The 20,729-nt window shown below is 50.7% G+C and overlaps 9 protein-coding genes across 9 annotated transcripts; 4 read left to right on the forward strand and 5 right to left on the reverse strand.

Moving 5' to 3' along the window:
• Positions 1-555: 555 nt before the first annotated feature.
• Positions 556-1,236, forward strand: BDW74DRAFT_180996 (uncharacterized protein; the record flags this gene model as incomplete). The annotated part of the gene is made up of 1 exon (XM_073729882.1): positions 556-1,236. One exon carries the CDS (start codon positions 556-558, stop codon positions 1,234-1,236), a length of 681 nt encoding a protein of 226 aa, XP_073580876.1.
• A 1,719-nt stretch (positions 1,237-2,955) lies between these two features.
• Positions 2,956-5,060, forward strand: BDW74DRAFT_169651 (uncharacterized protein; the record flags this gene model as incomplete). Its single annotated transcript, XM_073727026.1, has 5 exons — positions 2,956-3,299; positions 3,833-4,266; positions 4,330-4,451; positions 4,521-4,821; positions 4,885-5,060. 5 exons carry the CDS (start codon positions 2,956-2,958, stop codon positions 5,058-5,060), a joined length of 1,377 nt encoding a protein of 458 aa, XP_073580877.1.
• Positions 5,061-6,593: 1,533 nt separating this feature from the next.
• Positions 6,594-7,334, reverse strand: BDW74DRAFT_180999 (uncharacterized protein; the record flags this gene model as incomplete). The annotated part of the gene is made up of 1 exon (XM_073729883.1): positions 6,594-7,334. The coding sequence occupies one exon, from the start codon at positions 7,332-7,334 to the stop codon at positions 6,594-6,596; it is 741 nt and encodes a 246-aa protein (XP_073580878.1).
• An 884-nt stretch (positions 7,335-8,218) lies between these two features.
• Positions 8,219-10,511, reverse strand: BDW74DRAFT_181000 (amino acid/polyamine transporter I; the record flags this gene model as incomplete). The annotated part of the gene is made up of 10 exons (XM_073729884.1): positions 8,219-8,275; positions 8,331-8,582; positions 8,663-8,799; positions 8,868-8,938; positions 8,999-9,082; positions 9,210-9,380; positions 9,447-9,677; positions 9,738-9,843; positions 9,930-10,285; positions 10,360-10,511. 10 exons carry the CDS (start codon positions 10,509-10,511, stop codon positions 8,219-8,221), a joined length of 1,617 nt encoding a protein of 538 aa, XP_073580879.1.
• Positions 10,512-11,741: 1,230 nt separating this feature from the next.
• BDW74DRAFT_169653 (putative NAD(P)H-dependent D-xylose reductase xyl1) lies at positions 11,742-12,874 on the forward strand (the record flags this gene model as incomplete). The annotated part of the gene is made up of 3 exons (XM_073727027.1): positions 11,742-11,877; positions 11,944-12,779; positions 12,845-12,874. 3 exons carry the CDS (start codon positions 11,742-11,744, stop codon positions 12,872-12,874), a joined length of 1,002 nt encoding a protein of 333 aa, XP_073580880.1.
• Positions 12,875-13,203: 329 nt separating this feature from the next.
• BDW74DRAFT_169654 (uncharacterized protein) lies at positions 13,204-15,074 on the reverse strand (the record flags this gene model as incomplete). Its single annotated transcript, XM_073727028.1, has 5 exons — positions 13,204-13,226; positions 13,336-14,060; positions 14,127-14,267; positions 14,336-14,683; positions 14,752-15,074. The coding sequence occupies 5 exons, from the start codon at positions 15,072-15,074 to the stop codon at positions 13,204-13,206; spliced, it is 1,560 nt and encodes a 519-aa protein (XP_073580881.1).
• Positions 15,075-15,890: 816 nt separating this feature from the next.
• On the reverse strand, positions 15,891-17,006 carry BDW74DRAFT_181003 (phytanoyl-CoA dioxygenase family protein; the record flags this gene model as incomplete). The annotated part of the gene is made up of 4 exons (XM_073729885.1): positions 15,891-16,319; positions 16,393-16,579; positions 16,630-16,722; positions 16,780-17,006. The coding sequence occupies 4 exons, from the start codon at positions 17,004-17,006 to the stop codon at positions 15,891-15,893; spliced, it is 936 nt and encodes a 311-aa protein (XP_073580882.1).
• A 538-nt stretch (positions 17,007-17,544) lies between these two features.
• Positions 17,545-18,461, forward strand: BDW74DRAFT_169656 (uncharacterized protein; the record flags this gene model as incomplete). The annotated part of the gene is made up of 2 exons (XM_073727029.1): positions 17,545-18,113; positions 18,185-18,461. 2 exons carry the CDS (start codon positions 17,545-17,547, stop codon positions 18,459-18,461), a joined length of 846 nt encoding a protein of 281 aa, XP_073580883.1.
• Positions 18,462-18,508: 47 nt separating this feature from the next.
• Positions 18,509-20,706, reverse strand: BDW74DRAFT_181005 (Zn(II)2Cys6 transcription factor; the record flags this gene model as incomplete). Its single annotated transcript, XM_073729886.1, has 5 exons — positions 18,509-19,203; positions 19,280-19,490; positions 19,564-19,874; positions 19,943-20,599; positions 20,658-20,706. The coding sequence occupies 5 exons, from the start codon at positions 20,704-20,706 to the stop codon at positions 18,509-18,511; spliced, it is 1,923 nt and encodes a 640-aa protein (XP_073580884.1).
• Positions 20,707-20,729: the final 23 nt, after the last annotated feature.

Below are 20,729 nucleotides of genomic sequence, written 5' to 3' on the forward strand. Positions count from 1 at the left end.
TTCTCACAATAGTACTTCATTACTCGGTACATGAAGAAAGATGCCGTGGGAGCCCGGGGTTGGAATGAAGTATGTGTACGCGTGAACAAGGGGCTCATTATGCTTCGTTTGTCTACTATTTACTATGTCTCGATGATAGAGATGGTCAAATTGCAAGGAGTGGCTCATGACTTCACAAGCGTAGACGACTTCGTCGATGGGACAGTGGGTGGGCTAGACCTTGCTCTAGGTAGGTACCTAGGCGGTATCACATAGGCAGCAACAATAGTGAATTATGTTGACAGGTGAATAAGGAATGGGTGGTGTAGCTCTTCCAGAACTCCGCGAGCCCTTATATAAAATCTTGTCTTCGACTAGGGAACAATTTCCCTCCCCACCACTCGTCACCCTCAACTTTATCTTTCCCCACGCCCTTTTATCAATAACCACCCATAAGCCAGCTTAGAGAACCATCTTCTCTTGACTATATCATTACAACTTTCTACATATATCATATTGGAAAGTACATTCTATACCACTTTTCGTCCACTTACCTTTGAAGTCCCAATGTCCGAAATGTCCACCATCGATACCTCCAGTGCCGTCAGCTCTTCCGGAGTAGAGTTCCGTCTCATGGACCTCCCCACCGAGCTGATCATCATGGTGGCTGAAAACACTTCCACGTCGCGCGACCTCCTCTACTTGTGCAGGTCAAGCAAGTTCATGTACGGACTCCTCACAAAGCGCCTGGTGATGATCAACGTCGACCACCAGAGCGCCAGCGGACTCAACTACGCCGTCCGCAAGAACAACATCCCGCTTGCCGGAATGTTTCTGGACGCCGGTGCCGATATCAATAAGGCCAGCCTTACCGTCAAGGAAGGACGCATGCTAGAGCAAGAGACATGGCGCGACATCTGCAAGCGCGTCGAGGACCTGGCGGAACGGGACAAACACGCCTTCGGTGCACTCTCCGAGTTCAGACAGTCCGGCAGACTTGATACGCCGCTTTATGTGGCTGTTAGCCATGGCTTCGAGGCGATGGTCTACTTCTTGCTGGTGTGTGGCGCGGACCCAAAGACCGCGGCGGCTCGTGGATATCCGAGTGCGTTGGCGAAGGCCTCGTATGATTGGAATGAGCCGATTATGCGCCTGCTTATCCGGGCGTTGAAAGGGTGGGGCGTTCCGAAGAAGCAGATTAAGGAAGAGTTCTGTATCAATACTGCTCTTGGAGGGCTTGACAGGGGTCTCATTTGAATGGCCAGGCTGAGATTGTCGTGAATTCTTGCAAGAAGCATTGTATGCTTTCTTGTATGTCATAATCTTTGTCCCCACGTTTTCTTTACCGTTCTTTATTGTTCTTTTTCGGTATCCTCCTCGTTATCTCCTTTCGGTTTCCTTCTCCATCTTTATTTTATCTCTCCGCAAACCATCTATCGCCAGATCCAAGATGGGTAATGGACTATTGTCGCATTAATATCAAGTTAAGAGTCATGTTATCTCTCATCAAATGTCTTGGCGCATAATGTCAGTCTTAGAATCATGTTGTGTATCTTATAAACACTTGTCTTGTTTACAGAAAAATGTTGTCTTAATTGCCATAATGAAGTCTATCTAGAAGCCCTAATATCTGCATATTAAAATTGACAGATATATGGGCGCTTGGCTTGGAGTTTCGCACTGAAGGGTGGGAGAATAATTGAATTGACCATTTGGCTTCAGGAAGGATGCTGAGAACGACGGATGGTGTAGTCAGAAGAGTACATACATACAGTCATTTGCCTACCATCTGATACATCTGTCCACGGGTCAATGCCGGCGTATATCTAATAGAAATCTAGCGAGCTTTCACCCAAGGATGACATACTAAACGTCATAGTAAATAGGGTGTGTATCGTCCAATCGCCATTGCAAGTCGAGCTTTGATATAAGGTAGTTCAACAGATAATGGGTACGATTATCCCAAGCGTCTTCCGCCGGTCTCTTTCGGGGACCTCGGAGATAGGTCAAAACAAACAACCATCCTCTAGATTGGATATGCCCAAATAATCACTTGCCTCTTCCTTAACATGCTTGCCATCTGCATTTACCAGCGCAAACGTATCTATTGAACGAATTGTGGACGTCCTGATTCAGGTCCCATCAGACCGATTGCAAGGGCTATGGTACCTAAGTATATAGGAGAAGCAATAAAATCCGTTGCACAACAACTAATATCTTGGGACTTCCCCTGTAAAGGGTGATTTGGAGGCTTGCCCTCCACCGGTGAATGCTCTGCTCCGCTATCGTAGTTGTACAATCGCCGATGCCATTCACGCCGATGTGATCGGTCTTCTTTCACGCATGAGCCACTCGCATGCCCGACGGTTGAGTTTCAGATACTCGTACGACTGTGAGCTCGATAGTGTAATGAGGAAGGCAACAGACATGACTACCCCAGCGCGGTACACCCGTTGGTGTATAGAAAGTTATCTAGATCGTTCCTTGACGGCTAGGTCTATCGGCGGAACATTCGACAGACGACCAAAGCCAACTCTACCATAGGCATGTTGATTTGCTGAGCGAAAGACCCTATCATCCTCATGAGACCGCATGCAAGGGCTTAGCCTCCGTACTCCCATGTAGTAGTACATGGTTGTACAATTTCGGGATCCTCTTCTGAGTTCTGACAGGCGATTCCCCGCCACAGACGAGATGTTAGATATAACTTTTCATCTCTCTCACACAGTGTCCTAGACATCTTTAGAATGTTTCTCCACGGTTTGTTATATACCACTGCTGTAATCGTTCCGCGGAGAGTCCCAACCATAATCCGGCCGTCCGCGCACGCCCCAGTCCAGGAAGCCGCGACGCAAGTCCATGCGCCAGCCCCCGTTGCAGAGATTCTTCTCTTAGGCGTACAGCTTTTGTCTGCAGGCTCGATTGCAGTTTCCTGGCTCAGGACCCTTGATGCACCACGCCTTCCGCGCGAGCAGGATGCGGCTGATTCCAACCCTGACCACACTGGCCCTCATCTCCCGAGGAGGAGTACTCGTCTCTTCAATTATAACGATTGGTATTAACGTGAAGCTCCTCACGGACACGACATGGGCCAAGGATCTACTCATCTATATCATCGTGATTGCAGCATTCAGCGTCATTGTATGCCTCGCACCTCCCCGTCCAAACTTTGTTTACGATGTCTTTTGGACCCTGGCGACTGCGCTTTGTCAGGGCTTTGCGCTCGCTATCCAGTTTACGGACTCGCCATGCTATAAATTCCGGCCAGCTGGCCCGAATGAAACGAGCTGCGCAAAGTATAAAGCCGCGACGGCGTTTGCGTTTCTGATGGTCATTGGCTGGGGATGCTCTGCCTTGTTGGTTCGGTCTCGCCCTCCTAGTTTTTCTTCCGCATTCTTCCCATTACTGATAATGTGATAGGGCCTTATACGCATTCTGGGTGCTGTTTTCGACATCAGACAAAGACCGAGCTATCCCGTGGTCCATGAACCGCAGCAAGCACCACTTCCGGTTGTTGAAAAGGGGGAAGGAGCAGCACCTTCGAAGAATGAGATGGTCATGCATCCCAGCGAGAAGCAGAAACTGGTCAGGGAGACAAAAGAGCGAGCAAGATTCAAGTGCGTCTCTCAAATTCATCCAACAACTCTCATCTTGTTTCACAGAGAATTGCTGACACTGCCCTCGGCAGCGGTCTTGGGAACGATCGTATCGCACGGTACTTTATCTGTTATGGCATATTCGTCGTCATTCTGCTCGCTATATTACTTCCTATTTTGTAAGTCAAACCAGAGTGCGCAATCTCTTGCGTACCGTCTTCCTAATCATCATGGGCCTATACTCATGTTTTGTTCAGTATTATCTACGCCATCCCAGCATTTGCAAGCTACCTGCTGAACAAGACTCCCGTCCCGCCTTTGCAAGTCTCGCTCATGTTCCCCACAAACAACAGCATCCGGATTTCCGCATTCACAGAGATCAAAATCCCGGACGCGATGAGGATTCGGCTCGACTCGACGTACGTAGAGGTCTTCCGTCCTGGACCCAGCACCAAGAACCACCCAGTCCCACTAGCGACCATCGATATACCAAAGCAAAAGTTCAAAGGCAACCAGAGAGTGACCTTCACTAACCAGACAATGAAACTCGGGGATGTGGACGAGTTCGCAAAACTGATTGAAGACGCTGCATACAATCCGATCATGAAGGTTGCAATGCGTGCAAAGACCAAAGCTCACATGGCAGGGCTGAAGACCCGTCTTGATGTTGTTAAGGAGGTTGCATTTCCTGGTATATATATGAGATTCTATACAAACCAGGAGAGTGCGCCAGTACTAACGAGACAATACGCAGGCTTCAACAATTTCCGAGATCTGCAGATCAAGCATTTCAGTATCGGTGACCGAGATGATCAGGGAAACAGCGTCTTTGTCGAGATTTTTATGGGCAACCCTACTCCGGCTACCATTACACTGGTACGTTTCGCTCCTACCTATGCCCTTGCTCCAACTTCGAATCTTGGGTCACTGACGATGCAACTGTAGGGCGAGGTAACCCTCTCGATGCTCGCTGCAAACAACACGATCGGCTCCGCTACAACGACGATCACCAACCTGATCCCAGGGAAGAATACACTACAGATCCGTGCGGCCCTTAACGGCGATGCACTTGAGCATGACCTCGTCAATATCGTTAGGGAGCAGATCCCGTATCTCCGAGAGGGGAACCTCAAGTTCACAGCGACCGGCCACTCGGTCGTCTACGACGGCCAGCATCTCGAGTACTGGGAGAAAGCGTTCCAGGCGATCAGGATCAACATCACAAAATCCCTAAAAGACCTGGTAGGTATGGCACTCAGTGGAATGAGCAGTGATAGGAATCATGGAGCGAGTGGTCTTCAAATTCCAGCGCTAGAGATCCCAGGGATAGTGGTGGCTGAAGAGGGAGGTGGTAGTGTTGTTGATCGGCTGGTGGATGGGATTCTTAATGGCGTCAAAAACGTGGATAGTGAACATGTGGATGGGTTTGCGGAGCAGCTGGGGAAGATGATTCTTGGATTGTTGAGTGTTCTTGGCGTTATATAACTTTAGGTCACGATTGGCTGGATCCGACAACCTACGTTGATCCTATCGTCCTTACTATTCTTGTCTTTGCCTAGATATTTATCACCGATCTATAGGTATCGTGATGTCTACTGGTACTGTTATGTCTTTACATCTACTGTAACTCGCTTAGATCTGGCGTCGACTTTCTTCCAAACGTCTGTTACTCGGCCATGATGGGAATCACTTTCATTTGGTATTGTTTATTTATTTATTTTTTTTTTTTTCTTTCTCATTGGAAGATTAGAGATTCGGAAAAGACAGACAGATACCCTAACATCAGGGCCTTTTCTTAAATAGCTTTCTTGAACCCAACCGCAATGTGGCGCACATCCAAGGAATCATGATCCGAAGCCTCCAGAGCATGCGGAAAGACCTTATCGTTGAATGCCTTGCCCTCGTTGAATTCGTCAAGGGAACGCTCCAAATGAAACCAGGCACTGTCCCATCGAAGGCAATGGGATCCGTCCTCCCTCTCCCCCCAGATGTATTCAGTCTGCCTTTGGCAGGACTCGGACCAATCGTTAATGGTATTGTTATTTAATGGGACTAGCTGGTAGCCAGGGACTGGTTTGGGGTATTCTTTGCTGAGGAACTCGGGGCGAGCGCTCTTGTTCACGATTGTGACTGTGACGGCGAGAGACATGGTTTCGGGTGTTTAGAATGTGAGAGGATGTTTGAGAGAGAGAGTTATTTGCAGGTAATAGAGAGATTGCTGGAGGGGTAGTTGGAATTCGGGGAAAGAAGATAGAAATTTTATACCTTGTTGAACAAATGCATGTTGGGTCTTCAGGTGAATTCGTGAAGGAAAGGAATTCAGTGAACAGAGTAACAACCCTCTAAGTTCTTTGTGGCCATGTTCCCTGAGCAATTGTTAGTGGAGACCATGGCATATGCTGGACTACTTTCACAAACACGTCTAATGAAACGCCTTTGTTTCTGTTGGCCATCATTTGTCCTCTTTTATGAAAATACCATTATCCTTTTTGAGGATATCTTTATGTGTCACGTTGATGATTATTGGTTTTTATCTTCTTAATGGGTGGTCAACAGAGTAAGTACCATAGTACAGAGACAACGCTTGCCATAACGTGTAATACAAAGAAAGTCCCTTGTTGCTAGAGAGCGCCTTGAGGTATGGGGTATCGTTGAGTCTCTAAGATGGGGCTTTGGGCTTAGTAGACCCGTAGGGCACGTTCGGTTTTAGTGTTATAAGGCCTATTCTAAATTAGTGATTCAAGCAAGATGCCTAAAATCTGCTTATTTATTTTCTAAAGATTTCATACAGATGTGCGCTGCCACTGCAATTGCACTTAAACCGGCTAAGATATAGGTAATGGAGACACCTTGTATTTCTCGAATTCTACCAAGGACTTTTTCTAACGAACTTGACATGTGTTTGATAAAATCTGAAAAGTTAGATTTGTATTAGGGTCATCCACCAGGTTGCAAGAGGACAGTCGTGATAGCCAGGCGAGAACAACTCAAAAATGAATGAATAAGGAAACATGTGCATCACCATAGGGATGGAAATGAGGGAAGAAAACCTGCTTTGTTGTTCTGGCCGTTCTTCTTCTGCGGGTCCTTGGCAGCCATCTCTTCAATGTCCTCAAGGCCCTCAGACTGGTCATGGCGGGGAAACTTCAGGTTGGTGAAGTCGACCAGTCCTCGGAAACTGTCGAACGCCTCGTAGTGACGATCAGCCCAAAGCAACTCAAAGTGCTTTGAATCGTATCCAAAGCGGTTGCGTCTACCTCGGCCTTCCCTCCACACGTGAGGAGTGATTGTCCGAACAGTCCTGATGAAGTCGTCGAGGACATTTTGGTTCACTGCCCGGATGTAGAGGCCCGGTCGACCATTGCGTTGGTCCTCTGGGGATGTAGACGGGTTGTAGGACTTGTTGACGGCCGTGCCGCGGACGCCGACTCGGCAAACCTCGATAGAGTCATGGTATCCGTTTTCCAGAAGGTCTGGCAGGATCATCTGGTTGAACTCCTTGCCCTTGTTGAATCTGTCGAAGGTGGCCTGCAGATCACAAATGGCACCGTCATAGCCAAGGCAGCTTGGTCCATACTCTTCCTCCTTCCAGATCTGGGCCCCCTTCTGTTTGGCAAAGTGGTGCCAGTCATCGATGACCTGTTGAGTGAAGGCGCCTAGCTTACAGCCAGGAATGGGCTTTGGGGCATCCTCGTTCAAGGATTGAAATTGGGGACGGGCGCGCTTGTTGACGATGGTGTTAATGATGCCAAGAGACATGGTTGTGGATTGTCTTGAATTGTTGGTAGGTGTAGTTGTTGAGTGGGCAATGAGGTGAGAGGATGTTTCAAGGCTTGGTAGACGGCGTTGTGTGGTGGATGGATGATGAAAAAAGTTGTGAATTTGGGGAGGAAGGAGAGGCACTTTATACCTTCTGTAAGCAAGATATGGACCATACCTAGGTAATGGCCATGCGCTGGTTAATGAAAGGGACGGTGAATGAAAGGGCCATCGTGAATGGGGTGGTGAATTCTACCATATCCTCAGGACTTCTTTGTGGCCACCTTTTGGGGCAATTGTCAGTGAAGACCATAACTCAAAAAACTTGCCCTTGCCTGGTGGCTTATATTGAGATAATAACATGGTCAGTGAAGACAATCTACCCTGGCTGGGTATCTTTTGTGTGATTTCAGTAAGCCTTGGCTTTTCTTTTGTCTAACAATGAAGGATACAACAGTCTGGAAAGGATGTTTATTGTTGTTTGCTGTAAGAAGAGCGTTCACCCAACCATCACTTTAAGGGCATTGAGACGGGAGTACCATACCTAGGTAATAGATACCCTGGAAATTCTACGGATACTGCCTTGATGATCACTGAGTACGAACGAGTCTCCGCTACTGTGAGCAGATCAAGTTTCGAACAATTTTGGCACTGATATAGAGTAAAAGAGCTGAATTACAGGGTGAAAGTGGTGGACGCAATGCATATAACAATGAATGTAGTTGCGCGGGTATGCTTGGAAGACATTTAACTTTATCCCCTGGCCTAACCTCCCTACCTAAGGTTGATTGCTCTTCTATTCCGCTGGGATTAAAATATACTTTTATTCCTTTTCCTAGACGACCGTCGTAGCGTATTGACCTGAAAACGACTGGTGAGTAGTCCTAAAGGATCATATGCTGAAGCTTTCTTGACCCATTGGGCGCCCTTGCCCCCTTGATCTGATTGTAGGTAGGTCAGACCTCCCAAATTTTCAAACTAGGCGATTTCGCGAACATCCTTTGTAGCAACCTTCTTTGTATGTCCACTGGCTTCCACGTCGCGACTAGGATCATCCTTGCTGATATCAGCTGGAATAGCGCTGCCCTCAATGACAGTGCTGGCAGTCACAACCAGCGCGGCTTCTGCGTCCAGCGGTGGAGAATACAGCTTCCGTCCTTCGAGGGCCCATGCCAGAGCCATTGCAATCCCGGTCACAGACATCACGAGGACGGTATAATTCATGTTCAGCGCGGTTATCAGATAGGACTAGGGGACCTGCGGGGCGAAAGGAATGGTGGTTAGCTTAGACCAGTGCCCTTGGGTACCTAGTGAGCCCAGATACATACGAAGGCAACAAGAGCAACGAGCAGTGAGTACCCGACCGTCATAAGGTATATCGGTTTGGTCCAAATGCCGAAGTTCCAGCGCGAACTGCTCGGGAGCAGCTCGCCGCCGGTTAATAGGAGGGTCAGGGCTGGGAAAGCTAGATGGATATTGGTCTTAGCATGGTATTGGATGGAAGGGCTTGGAATTTCGAACGCTGAGGCGTACCTAGGCTGATGATTATGCATATAGATTGTCCGCCGATGATTGCGTTGAAGGCGGTATTCGAGAATAGATAGCTGTAGGTACGGTTGTCAGGAAGGATGTAACTATGCAGCTCAGGACACCGGAGCACTCACATTAAACCAATCAACGCAACGATGAATGACGGGAGATTGATGGACCAGAATGGCAGCTCTGTGCGCGATGATCGTTCGATGAGCCTGTCATACGGATTTAGCTGAGTCCACTATATTGTGTAACCGGTATGAATTAAGCGCCTGGTCTCGTTTGCGGCATTTTTCGGACTTTCGCTGATGAAGATTTAGGGATTGGGCGAAGACAACATACTTGGAATTCCAAAATAAGCCACCGTCACGCGCGAATGTATAGCCCTGTCGACTCATCGTCACTGCAGACCCGAGCGCCGACGTCCCGTTGTTAATCATGAACATGACGGCGAAGCCCATAGCTGCGGCATCACTGCCAGTCGCCCGCCGGATAAGTTCGAGGATGGGGATCCTGTAAGAAGGATTAGACATTTGACGATGGAGTACAGGGCGCAGGCTATAAAAACAAACGACCTACCCGGTAGCTGTGGAGTTGATGGCATCGAGGTCGGTGATGCAGAACCCCACAACAATAAGCCATACCACACCAACTACCACCTGGGACAGGACGACGATCATGATGATTCGAGGAACGGTGCGTTTTGGAGTGGGGAGTTCTTCGGCGAGGTGACATGGTCCCTCGAGGCTGAGGAGCGTGGAGAAGCTGGTGAAAAGACCGAGAAAAACAGCGAATGATGTGGAGGCATAGCTATGTATGGGCTTGATTCAGCTTCGGTATAAGACTGCTGCAATGGTATTGAGGCCCTACCCCGTATGGTTGTTCGGCTCCACGAAGACGGATCTGGCGTCGGCCTTGGGCGCCTTGACCAACAAGACAATGGTGTATGCGATGAACGCGAGAACGGTGATATAGCCTAGAGACAGGAGTAGGAATTCGTGATTAGCCGGTGGTCATCGGAGGGTAGGATAAGGATAGTTGAAACAAGAGGGAAATACAAACATCCAACTAACTCCACTGTGGGAATGCTCTTCAGCCCCCATAAGTTCAACATCCAACATATTGCGACAATGCATAGGTAGACAAGGAACATCTGCCACCGGGTGGTCACCTCAAAGGAAGGGTTGCACAGATTGATGAGTGCGAGGGTGGCACTGGCAACAATTGCACAGCATGCCGCATTCGTAAAGATCCATCCGAGGTAGTTGAGCCAGCCAAGAGGATACCCTATCTGACGTCTGTACCTTAGTGGGAGCAGATAGCACGAGTAGTGGTAGGCACCGCCGGCAGTGGAAAATCGAGAGGCGCATTGAGCAAGGGTCAATGTAGTGCATATGACTCCAACACTGGAACCGATGCTGGAGACTGTTAATACTGGGCAGTTGCCTGGCTCAATTGCTTGGGTTTAGCATGCAGATAGGATGGAGCGTACAAGCCGTAGATAATGGCTGGCATTCCGCCGGCTGAAAGGCCAACAAAGAGAATGTAGGATATGCCACCAAAAGCATTGAGCGTTAGCCAGCCCAGGCCGATGGCGCTCCATAGTCCAAACGAACTTGGGATTTGGTCTAAACCGTCTTGCATCGTAATGTGGTATGATGAACAGTATACCATTTAGAGTTGCGAGCATGGTCTGACCGTCTTGGGATATATGTACCACTATTAGAGTCCTGCATGGGAGATTAAATCGGGTCTTATTCATTAATTACTCTTGAAGAAGAAAATGTAGAGCGTGAGATAACTAGTCTTTGACTGGCGGCAAAACAGCCACTCAGCCATTATTGGCTATAGGGCACACTGTATGTCAATAGGTATCTGATGGTTGGAAATCATTCTTATCTCTTCAGACAGACTTTACCTATTTCTTCTCTGCTACCCTATCTGCGGTTCTTATCATTAAGGTTAGGTAGCTTATCGTGCGTGTTAGGGTCACCCACGGGGCGACAAGCAGGACTGAACCTTGAAATGGCTGGAGCGCTACTACTGGGAAGGGTCTGGTATTGGATCGCATCCTAAGGCTGAGCGGCGTAAGGTAATGCTGCAAGAAATGTGTCCCTTCAGCGGCTCTATGGTTGACGCATTTTATGAATCCGCTCAATATTGATACTACTGGGGATATGCGCTTCAAGCAAGCAGCTCTAAATTGCCGAATTGCGTATTGCAGTTACCAACAATACGTTTTCCACAGTCTAAATAATCATCGTACAGATATCATAGTGCTTAGTCCGTTACAGGCGCTGCGGCAACCTGACCTAACTCGTCGCTCTCCCCTAGAACAATACTAGATTGTTTTGACATTAGTATACCATAATAATATATCCCGTGGAACGGAGATCAGACACAACATACCTCCGGGCGTGAGTATTTAGTGCAGGAGGTATGAAGGGGAGTAGCACCCATAATCCGATCCCGATAGTCACGACAGGATGGCTTGCCCGTGCTTGGGCTCGAGTGCTATGGCTATGGCACTGCAGCCGCGGTAATCTGCGGCCAGCAGCAGGGCGATAGGTATATCTCGTAGCAAGCATCTATCGGAGCACGAACGGGTCAGAAACCGGTGGAGCAGTAGAGCAGATGAAACAGAGACTCACAATCACACACCCGCCATCTGCGCTACCTAGGTGTAACGGACTGAGCGTTGGAGTAGAGGGGGCATGCTAATAAAGATTGCTGAAGTTGAGGACCGCTAAGATACGCACGCGCGGCAGCTGTTTCCGCTTTTGGTTTCGCCCACATTGCCTTATTATTTTACCGCTATTTTGTTCATAGATTATGAAAGATGGTCGGTTTATCGATGGATTGGCACTTACCATTATGTCTCTTCAGCTAAGCAATGGCCACAGAATGCCGCTGACAGGCTACGGACTATGGAACATCAGCACGGCAACCTGTGCTGAGCAAGTCTACCACGCCATCAAAGCCGGATATAGATGCTTTGATGGCGCCTCCGGTATGCTAAGCCTTTCATTCTTTATCCGAAAAATGTCCGTTACCCGCTAAGAAACTTGATCAATAGACTACGGGAACGAAGTTGAGGCCGGCCAAGGATTAGGACGGGCTATCGCCGATGGTCTAATTACGCGAGAGGAGCTATTCATCACATCGAAATTGTGGCCCACCTTCCACGACCCAAAGCACGTGCCGCCCGCTATACAACGCCAGCTCTCAGATTGGGGTTTGGAGTACTTCGACCTGTATTTCATCCACTTTCCCATATCACTGGAATACGTCGATCCGGCTGTGCGGTATCCCCCAGGATGGACGGACCCTAGCTGCGAGTCCAAAACGGTGACGTTGTCGAAAGTCGCGCTGAGAGACACTTGGAAAGCAATGGAGATTCTGGTCGACCTCAACCTTACGCGTAGTATCAGCGTGAGTAACTTCAACATCCAGCTACTGGGAGATCTGCTCTGCTACGCCCGCATCCCACCCACGGTTCTCCAGATCGAACACCATCCGTATCTCACACAGCCCCGACTCGTTGACTTCGCACAGAGGAACGGCATTGCCGTCACAGCGTACTGCTGCTTCGGGCCTCAGAGCGATGCAGCGGCAGCAGCACTCGCAAAGTCCAGGTCCAAGCTGAGGTGGAAGAAATCCGCTCCTCCAACATCGCCGCCACTTTCGCTCCTCGAGCACCCTCTTATCCGCGTGGCTGCGCAGAGGCACGCGAAGACGCCATCACAGGTTCTGCTCCGCTGGGCGACGCAGCGGGGGGTTGCGGTTATTCCGAAGAGTAGCAGCTTAGTGCATATGCAGCAGAATTTGGAGATGCAGTGGTGGCTTGCTGGGCAGGAGGTTGAGGCAATCAGTGCGTTGGACTTGGGGTTGCGGTTTAATGATCCTGTTCTGGTCCGTCTATTCTTTTGACTTTTTTTATCTGACAAAGGCATGATACTGATAATGTCCTCGAACAGCACGGGTACGATGTTCCCATCTTTGATTGATTGGCGTTGGAATGAGGGAAGCATAGCAGGATAGAATAAAGCTCTCGATGCACGGTGAATAGTCTGTAGCACAGTGGCTGGAAGGGCATATCTTCTTTACGTACCAATTCTGTTCTATCCATTGATTCACACAACAGAGTCAGTCTATCCATCTTTCTAGGCATAAACAATCTCCCTTCAAGCTCCGCACCATAAAAGATGTACATACTTGAGCAGGATACGAAAGACTTTTCATGGTATACATTCTATACTCTATCCGGATACTCCGACTCGAGGTGTCTGTAAATAGGTGATAACAATACACATATTGTCTAAAGTTAGATACTTATTTAAATCCTTGGACGAGACGTAGCTATACCGAACGATCGGCAGCTATCCTTCAGCATAAATCAATGCTCATCTCAAATCTGTCGCATTCGCATTCCCGGAACCGTGAGCAAGAGGCCCCGGCTCCCTCAGACCCTCCCCCATGTCCATCCTAACAAACACCAAATCCAGCAGCAGCGCCGCCCCCGCTAACGCGGCGCCAAACCACAGAGCTGCCCTCATCCCTTCGACCTCCCCGGACGCGGAGGTGATTTGACCCTCAATCGTCCCCGCAAAGCCCAAGCCCAGAGAATTCCCATACAGATTCAGGGTGCCAATCAGACTTCCCGCAACACCCAGCTCGTGCTTCTCAACACACCCACACGCAATGATCTGCGCTGCAACATACACAAAGTCCGGACAGAGGCTGCCCAGTACCGTCGCGGGAAATACCTGCTTCCAGTACAGCTGCTGCTCCGGCATCGTGGCAAGGAGCGCACTCGCGGCGAAGGACGTCACACACCCTAGGGCAAGGATATACTGTGCTTCCCAGACCGTTACGAGCCACGCCGCCAAGACGACTGCGAAAGATGCTCCGAGGCCATATGGGATCCAGCCTACGGCCACGTGCAGCACGCTCCACCCGCGGATGAGCTGCTCCCAGGCAACCATGTACCAGAGGGAAATCCCCACGGACATATAGATAAAGAGCACGACGAGCAGGAGGGCGTTGAAGCTGGGGGCTTTGAAGGCGGAGAGAGGCATGATGGGGGATGCGGCGTAGGACTTTGACCAGATGATGAACAGTGTTAGGAGGACGACGGATATCACGAGCGGGGCGATGGCGCTGGGGGAGGACCAGCCGGTTGACGGGGCTTGACTAGTTGACGCATACGTTAATATCGTATTCAAATGACTGTAATGGGGGTTTTGTGGTTCGACTTACTTCCACGCAATACTGAACAGGAGTAGACCACTCAACCCCAAGACCGCCCCGATCACATCAACCTGCCCGCCCTTATCAACAGGCTCCTCCTTGGGCAGAACGAGGAACAGACAGCCGACGGCAACGGCACCCCAGCACGCTCTGCTCGGCAGTAACCAGTTAAAACAATGCTCAAACATGAGCGGGGGTCAGACTAGGCCACCACCTACATAACAACAAAATGCCACTTCCACTCCGTATACTCCAATACCGCGCCTGCGATCAGCGCCCCGATGCCCGCCCCGATCGGCGGAGATGCCGCAAACACCGCCAGCGTGAGATTGCGCGTCTTGCCCGGCGGAATCATGAGTGTCAACGCGGCAACCGCATTGGGCATCAGGATTCCCCCGCCTATTCCTGTCAGCGCGCGGACCGCAATGAAGGAGGTGTATGTGGTGCAGAACGCGTTGGCGATCGACAATATGACCAGGATGAGGCCGCCCAGGATGAGAAGGCGCTGGTGACCGTAGACCGCGCCGAGGCGGCCGCTGATGAGGACGAAGGCGCTTTGCGTGAGACTAACGGTGCGAGACTAGTTAGCGACATGGATATTATGATGTGTTGTGTGTGGATTTACAAAACTCACGAGTACGCTGCAGCCATCCAGTTCGCCTGCCCAGGTCCAACATCGACGCCGAGCTTCTTGCTAAACTCGAACCCCCCGGCGACGGTGGAGAACATCGATGTGTATTGGATCAAATTGCAAACGATGATGAGGCAGATAATCGCCGATCGCCGGATCTTGCTGATGTCGGAAGTAAGCTCAGTGTCGAAGCTGTCGAGCGGACGGACGTCGGCTGTGCCTGTGACGACCTCGCTCACGACGGAGAACAGTTCATCACCTAGATCTCCTGCTGCACCCTGCGCCGCATTTTCGGGTTCGGGATTCGAAGTTGGTACGCGAGGCATTTCTACTCTCCCGCTTAATGGATTCGTAGGTGAAGTAATGGACCGTTGTGCTAACGAGATACTCTGGCTGGTTGTTGTATGTATAAGCATCTTGGGCCACACTGGGTCTATTTGACATTATGCAGTCGTCAATGGTTAGACGGTTGGGCTCCAATTCCCACGTATCAAGCAAGCTCTGGCATCCAGCCTTAGGCTAAATTGTACGCGAGGTGCAGGCCAGAGACTGTCTACGTGTTCTGGCAAACAAAGAAAACCGGGGCATTCAGCCGGTTTGCAGACAGCCTAATCAATCGCGGGTAACTTTGCCTATCATGGGAATAGAATCTTTATTATCACCGAATCCGATTGGATGGCCGACTAACTGTCATACTGATTCATCACATGGCCTTGGAGGTATGCATGGGGTTCTGGTATGTTTTACTCCGCTGCTTTGTTTCAGATTTGGAGCAGTAAAAGTTGGTCCTCGGGGCAAAGGCTACAGGCGCTGAGTAGGAATAGTTACGTTCAAACGATGGAATTTATGTCCAAGTGCTTTCCTGGCACAATAACGCTGACTCGTAAGGATGAGATTTTTATGTATACATGAACATACCACGCCATGATTTATAATTACAACCCCTGATATGAAACATTTCGGCACCAAAAAAGGTGATAGAGAAGGATATATAGTGTATTAAAGATGGACGAAGCTGGGTATAGTATCGTGGAGGGGTCAATGCTAAAGCAGCATCATCAACGGGGGCGTAGGTCGGATTGCTATGGATTATACATTTCCACCACGTTAGAACCCATATGATGTACATAATCCCGTTAATATCAAGCATCAACAACAACCCCAGCGGCATTACCATAACCAAACGGATCCGCCTTCCCACCAAGTAAAGCAATCGGATCTTTCCCATCCACATGCCCACAATGCGGGTGACTAACACTCCAACCCAGCAGCGCCTGTGTCTCAGCGTTATAGCCCCTGAGCACGTCCTCCTCAATACTGAGATACTGGTTCTCGTCAGGCCTCATCGACCCGCGCGTCATGTGGCACGAGTAGATAATGCGTCGCTCCGAGGGGTTGGTCTTGTTCTCACCGGCGCCGTGCCAGATGCTTCCGATGATGAACACCGCGTCACCCTTGTTCATCTCGCAGGTTGAGCAGAGCGAGCGGTCGGCAGGGCCGCTGATTGAGGCTTCCGGCCACTTGTGCGAGCCGACGATGACCTGGGTTGCGCCATTGGCGAAGTTCGTGTCCTGTTCATTGTGGAAGGTGAGTCGTTAAAATATGACCGGTGGGACACACGGACGAGATGAGTAAGAGACTTACCACACCTGCGAGAAAGAGGCCTAGGAGGGAGCTCTCGCCGCTACCTTCGACGTGATCGAAGTGTTGGGCCATGTCATCGCGATGCAGCTGTTGCGCTGTCGATGGGGAACCGCGGTTGAAGGCCTCGGAGACGGCGAGGACGGGGTACGAGACGGTCTTGTAGCGTTTTCCGTCGCGGTAGACATTTCTGACTTGTTACACTGCGCGTTGCTTTTGGAGGGACACAGTAGAACGTACGATTCCTCCTTCAAGAGTGCCTTGGCCACCTCACGGTAGGTCGGGTGGTTGATGGCCTCCTGTGCAAATGTGGGCGATTTCCCTGCGAAGCCACTGCAATGTACATAATGTCATCAGTATCTGCCAGTTATGAGCTGAGATTTAGCCCACCTTAGAGGAGGATCTGCCGCATCAAACAGCTTGCCGCTGTACTGGCCCAGCTTGTTCCAGTACGGCTTGGCCTCGGCATGGATTTTGTCGATCGTCTCGGGACTCAGGAAGTTCTTGATGATGATGCCGCCGTCGCGTCTGATAACCTCCACAATGTGCTCGATTGGGGCTGAGGCGTCGAGCTCAACGACTTCAGGGTTTTGGGCTTGGTGGGGAGGGTTCGGCATTGTTGTTGGCGAAGGGAGTGGTAAGGAGCTGGGTAGAGACAACGGATGAGTTAGCTGGCTATCGAACTCGCAGATATGGTCTAGCACTACCACAACTGCCATAAGAAACCTATATGTATACCTACTCATAGTAAGGCAGGCTTCCAGAGTTGCGGTGGATACACGCGTGTCGACTAAGGCCTGAAAGGGAAAACTTGCCTCGCGTGCTGACTGCTTATCAGAACAAGGTCTTATCAGAGAAATGCTGTTGGAGACCGGCCTAATAGGCGAGCATTCTCCCGAGGAATCTCGGCTCCCAACCCGATGTAGGCTGTGAGTTCCTGGTCGGGTGTAACATGGCTGTGGGTATCGCCGCTGGGGTCCATCCCCATGGTATGCATTAGCTTGAGCAGGGTGTGGCATGTGTGGTAATATGTCTATATGTGCCATTTGGCGACTTTACCCCAATGTACAAATTGACAAGTGTAGCCTGATTGCAGGGTTCTCCTCGTCGTAAACAGTCATCATACTATTGCGCCAAATCCTGCCATCCATCAACATGCCCGCCAGCGTCAAACACTTCTCTGCCTGCGCAGACCCGCACGCTCTGCACCAGCACCTCCTAGCCGATGGCGTCGTAGTCATCGAAGGCGCCGCAATGCGCTCCGTTCTCGACGAGGTCTTAACCGACATCTCGCCCAAGCTAGCCCACGACCAAAGCACGACGTTCGGCCTCGCGGCCAAAAGCCCAACCTTCGCCACGGAGCTCCTCATGAACCCGGTCTACATGGACCTTATCAAGCGCGTCCTCACTGATACGGCAATTATCTACTACGAGCAGGATCGCACAGTGTCCATCTCCGAGCCTCAGGTCTCTCAAACGTCAGTCCTCAGTGCGGAGCCGGGCGCACAGGGCTGGGGACTCCGTCGGCAGGATGAATGCCATCATATCTCACACCCGGCCAAGCGTGAAACAGATCTGGGGATTTTATATGCGGCGCATGATATCAGTCTGCAGAATGGAGCTATCCGCGTTGTGGTCGGCTCGAACCATTGGACTGATGAGCGGGATCCTAAGCAAGAGGAAGAGACCTTGGTTGAGCTGAAGAAGGGGGATGCGTTGGTTTGGTAAGCGCCGTGACTCTCGTGCGTCTTTGATGGAATCCTTTCGTATCTGACAAGTCATCTTCTACAACTAGGCTCGGATCAACCTACTACGGCCGCGCAGCAAACACCACCGAACAGAGAAGCATCCTCTTAAGCGCCACCGCAACACCCGGCTACCGCCGCCAGGAAGAAAACCAATACCTAGCTGTCCCGTGGGAAGTGGCAGAGAAATACCCGACCGCTGTTCAGCGCTTTCTGGGGTACTACGTTAGTCGGCCGTACGGAGGCGCCGTCGAGCACATGGAGCCGTTGGACTACCTGAAGGTCAAGGGTGACTGGTCGAAATATGTTCCGGTTGACCTCATTTGATATGGTTTCGCTAGCTAGCGAGATATTGAGCGTAATGACGAATGTTTCTAAAGTAGAATATTCAGCTCCATTCCCAGCTCCCGGACAATGTCCCTCCACTCAATCCTCCCTTCCCCTGTACCCCCAGCACCAGCATTGGCATCCTCCTGCTCGTCCATCCGCTGCCAAACACATCTCAGCACCTCAACCACAGACGCCGGCCCCTGAAACCCTAACAGCCCATGCATGTCCTCCAACTTACTCACAAACACGCCTCTCGCCTCGTCGGTAGCCGCGTGTACCGCAATCATAAACGTCGGAAACAAACACGCCTGTAGCCAGGATAACTTTCTCAGGGGCGCCAACGCGCCCTCCACACACCCCTGGATCAGGGGATCTCGCGGCCCAAGCGCGTAAATCTCACTGTAGATTAAGCAGAGCATGCCCGCACGCCAAATGTCGTTGAAGTACCGCACCGACTCGGCGTACTCCGGGCGTACGGCAGAGAAGGAGGTCTGGGGGCGCCAGGTTTTCAAACGGTATACCAGGTCCGCAACCGTAGGCATAAGCTGCTGTAGTGTGGTGATGCTCCCGGGGCTGGGGCTGGCCTTTAGACGGTGCACGGTCTGGGCGTGGTCTGTTGCTTCGCGGAGGAAGAGGTGCATTTGGTAGTCGGGGAGGTTGTCCCACCATTGTGATTGGTGTTTGGCAAGTTCGAAGTCTGTGCCATGTGCTGGTGTGGGTATGTCCTTTGAGAGTGATGCTGTCGTGATGGGATAAGGCATTAGATATTGGACTGGGAGGTCATGTAGTTTATGGTAAGTGCTCGAACAGCTCACCTTCATCGATACACTTTAATTCGTCCATCGTCGAGTCCGGAACGGAACCCTTCAGCATCGTCTTCCCCATTGTGACAACCCAATTATACTGAGTGAGAACGCATTGGAAACCAGGCGGAGTACCTGTAGTTGACGAACGCATCGCCATCTCGAGCAGTCTTCGACACCCAATCAGCTTTGGACTCCACGTATCAATCCCCGTGCTAATGATCTTTGTTGAGGCTTTAGTTACCATACGATATTTTCGAGGGACAAATTTGATCAAGGCTTAGCCAAAGACTTACCTCGAAAACAACCGAAAGCAACACCGTCACTCCCAGGCTCCACGTCTCGCTACTGTGTTCCTTCTGTGACAACGAGTCCGTCGATGACGATGTCTGCTCCAGCGCATTGCGGAATGAATCCCGCACTGCCCCGCGATAATGTTTGATCGCGAACGCCGGAAGCTTGCCTAGCTCTGCTAGATGTAACGCAGAAGCGAGCATGATGACCTTGAGTAGCGGCTCGGATTCCGTTGCGAGTGACCCGTACACGATTCGGTAGGGGTTTTGATCGAGCTTTATGGGATAGAGGCGGAGGGAGAGGGTGTCCATATCTGAATCAAGATTAGCATGGGGGCGCCAATGAAGTTCTTTGCGTCAATATGGAGGAGCGGGAACTCACAATAGCTGAAGAGATACTGATCGAAGGGGTCCTGAGGGCTAGCTGGGATGGCCAAATCCGGCGCAGGCTGGAACAGCGCGGTGTCAAACTCGACGGTGATTTCTTGCTCGTCGACATTGGCACTGGGCGTCCGAAGGCTGCTGATACTAGTAGCTTCCATTCTGTCCGGTATAGCACGTTCTGTATGGCCCACGGATTCTTTCGCGCCATCGTCCGCTGTCCAACGCCCAAGTAACTCAAGATCAATCGACGAAAACCCCGTGCTGGCACCGCCTATTTGATCTAGAGATCCAAGAAACCTAGCATGCAAGCATTCAATGTCAGGGAGTCCAGGTAGAGATCCAAATTCAGACTCGTGTCCAATATCCGACCGCTGGTGGCCGAAGAGTATTGACGGGGACGGAGCCATGGGGACCTCCGGGAGATCGAGGACACCGGTCTGTTCGAGCTGCCTGCTACCACCATGTGCGACCTGATCCAGCTCATCACCACCCCTTGTCAGTCTCGATACCATCTGACCCTTCTGGCCGCTGTGAGCGGTGAAGTTTGTTAGCACAACGCCGTATCCCCCGCACTCGACCCCGCGCAGGCGGCAGTTCCAGCAGGCCGGCTTTCGCTCGTCGCATTTCTGATGGCGCTCGCGGCAGGTGCGGCAGCCTGCGAGATGTGTTCTGGTTATAATCTGGCTGAGGTGGGCAGGTCGAGGGGGACCAACCGTTTCTTGACCTCCGCTTGATGACGCCCTGGGTTTTACTTGAAGACATTGGTAGGCGTTGATGGTCAGGAG

The sequence above is a fragment of the Aspergillus multicolor genome, assembly GCF_047715735.1.
Source record: "Aspergillus multicolor strain CBS 133.54 unplaced genomic scaffold BDW74scaffold_25, whole genome shotgun sequence".
NCBI classification, from domain to species: domain Eukaryota; kingdom Fungi; phylum Ascomycota; class Eurotiomycetes; order Eurotiales; family Aspergillaceae; genus Aspergillus; species Aspergillus multicolor.